At 38.8% G+C, this 2,350-nt stretch overlaps 1 protein-coding gene across 2 annotated transcripts in view; it reads left to right on the forward strand.

The window, feature by feature from the left end:
* Nucleotides 1-2,000, forward strand: part of LOC137654213 (transient receptor potential channel pyrexia-like) — an 11,025-nt gene extending 9,025 nt beyond the window's left edge. For both annotated transcript variants that reach the window (XM_068387850.1, XM_068387849.1), the window contains exon 5: nucleotides 1-2,000. This exon is cut by the window's left edge and continues 895 nt beyond it. In XM_068387850.1, coding sequence (XP_068243951.1) covers nucleotides 1-1,370 — 1,370 coding nt within the window. In that variant the 3' untranslated portion in view covers nucleotides 1,371-2,000.
* The last annotated feature ends 350 nt before the right edge of the window (nucleotides 2,001-2,350 follow it).

The raw sequence follows: 2,350 nt of genomic DNA on the forward strand, positions 1-2,350 counted from the left end.
CATTCGACTACTCTGCCCTTCTGGCACCTGTGGAGGACGCCAGACACTGCTTCCAGAGTTCCATTATCTCTGATTTGAACAGAAACAGTGAAAGCGAAATGCTTCTGAAGCATCCACTGGTTGAAAGCTTCTTGTACAGAAAATGGAACAAAATCAAATTTTGCTTTTATGCCAATGTTTTAAATTTCTTCTGCTTCCTCTTGCTTCATTCCTTTTATATAATTTCAGTATATAGACAGAACCCCATGTCAATTTCACAATACGTAAGGAATGTATGGGTTTTCCGCTTTCTTCATATATTTATGTATATGTTTCTTCTCGTCCCTGAAGTGATCATAACGTTAAGCCATCCCAAGAAGCTCTTCAAACACTGGGAGTCTCTCACAAAATGTGTTTCCCTCATTGCATCAGCTTTTGTTGTTTTTACACCTATAGTAGAGCCAGGAATGGGAACCCAGGAGGTCAGTCCCTCCAACATAACCAATGGTACCTTCGTTGACATTGGTAATGGGACCAATGGTGATTTTGCTGGTAAAGATAATAGTGTCTCTCTTCAACGGCACATAGCTGCAACTTCTGCCTTTTTTGGCTGGGTGGAACTGATGATGCTTTTTGGACGCTTCCCTACTCTAGGAGTTTACACGCTGATGTTTACGCGAATCGCAAAATCGATGCTTCGTTTCATGATGGCCTTTGTAACTCTGCTCGTTGGATTTTCTATCTGCTTCCTCGTACTCTTCTACACGAACGAATCTTTTACGTCATTCGGTCGAAGTATTGTGAAAGTGCTCATGATGATGATTGGTGAGATTGATTATACAGGGCTAGTCGATAATAACACTCCTGCCATCAGCTACATATTACTGGTGGCCTTTTTATTCTTGGTGTCCATCTTGATGATAAATCTTCTGATCGGTGTTGCAGTAAATGACATTTCAAATTTAGAATTCTTTGGGAAGATAGAAAGGCTGTCAAAACAAGCATCATTTCTAGAATCACTCGAGAATCTGATTTTCTTTCTCAGACAGTCGAGGCTGTTCCCTCGTCGGCTCATAAAATTTTTAGGAAACATGCTAAATATAAAACCAATGTTGAACATTTCTTTGAATAAAATGCGCTTTAAAAAATTTGGAAAGTATAAGATTCCCGCAGAAATAATTGAAGCAGCCCTCGCTACGGGGAAGACAAATGGTGATTCCATGTCACAAAAGTATTGCCATAACCTTATTAGCAAAGAAGAAGAAACGCAAAAGACACTCAACAAGATTTTGAACATGATGGAAGCCTTACATTCAGACCTTGACAACGGCAAAGCATTTCATCGTGCGCCATCTCGATTAAGACTGAATATCGAAAATGAGCAGACATAACTGGTCATGAAGAGATAAGGGCATTTCCATCTCAATAGAATACTTCCCATGGTAATGAGATATCCTATTACATCAAACCTTCCATATCTAAGGTAAAGGTTCCTGGTTTCAGTTTCAATATCATCACAAGAGATACGCACAAAAACGTCAGCTGGATAAGCCCATCTCCGCACTGTGATGCCCAACCACAGTAGCAACCGACTCAATATACAGCTTAAACTCCTGATCCGGGTTGGGATCGATCCGCTACCATGCGATTCCTAGGCAAACGTATTATTTCCATAGGCTCTTCAGTAAAATTTACTTTTGCAGTTCCTCAAGTCAGATTTGCATATGATTAATGAGTTAGTCAAAAGTTACAGTTAAACTCATGCTGTAGGGAAGTATGGAAGGACAGGCAATTGCTCACCGATTTTGTGATTTCTGTTTGCTCAACTAGTCATTATTATGTACAATCTATGATAAAAGACTTCCTAACCAAATCAATCTTCTTTTCCCCATATTTATAAAAACATGTATGAATACACAGTAGGACACAAGAATTCCGGTTACACCTCGATTTCCTGTGTGTAATCCCATACACCATCTCTGCAATCTCTCTCTCTCTCTCTCTCTCTCTCTCTCTCTCTCTCTCTCTCTCTCTCTCTCTCTCTCTCTCTCTCGTGTCTGGTTAACCTTCGCACTGTAAGGGTTTGACAGGGTGTACCAAGAATACACGTGTCCAACTGTACCTTGCTCAAATTCGAATCTCGTTATTTATTTGCCTAAAACAAATACAATTACAAAAAAAAAAAAAAAAAAAAGCATTAGGCCTACCTATTCAATGTACTCTGGGTGCAATAATGTTAGTAAGATTTTCTACAAATGCTTTTTTGTCATAATGGAGAGAATGTTTTAATTGTTTCTAAGGCAATATGGATATATTCTATACACATAGGCGAGATAAGATACACACTATTTTAATATTCAATTATCTATTA

This window comes from Palaemon carinicauda, chromosome 15, assembly GCF_036898095.1.
Source record: "Palaemon carinicauda isolate YSFRI2023 chromosome 15, ASM3689809v2, whole genome shotgun sequence".
Lineage (NCBI taxonomy): Eukaryota > Metazoa > Arthropoda > Malacostraca > Decapoda > Palaemonidae > Palaemon > Palaemon carinicauda.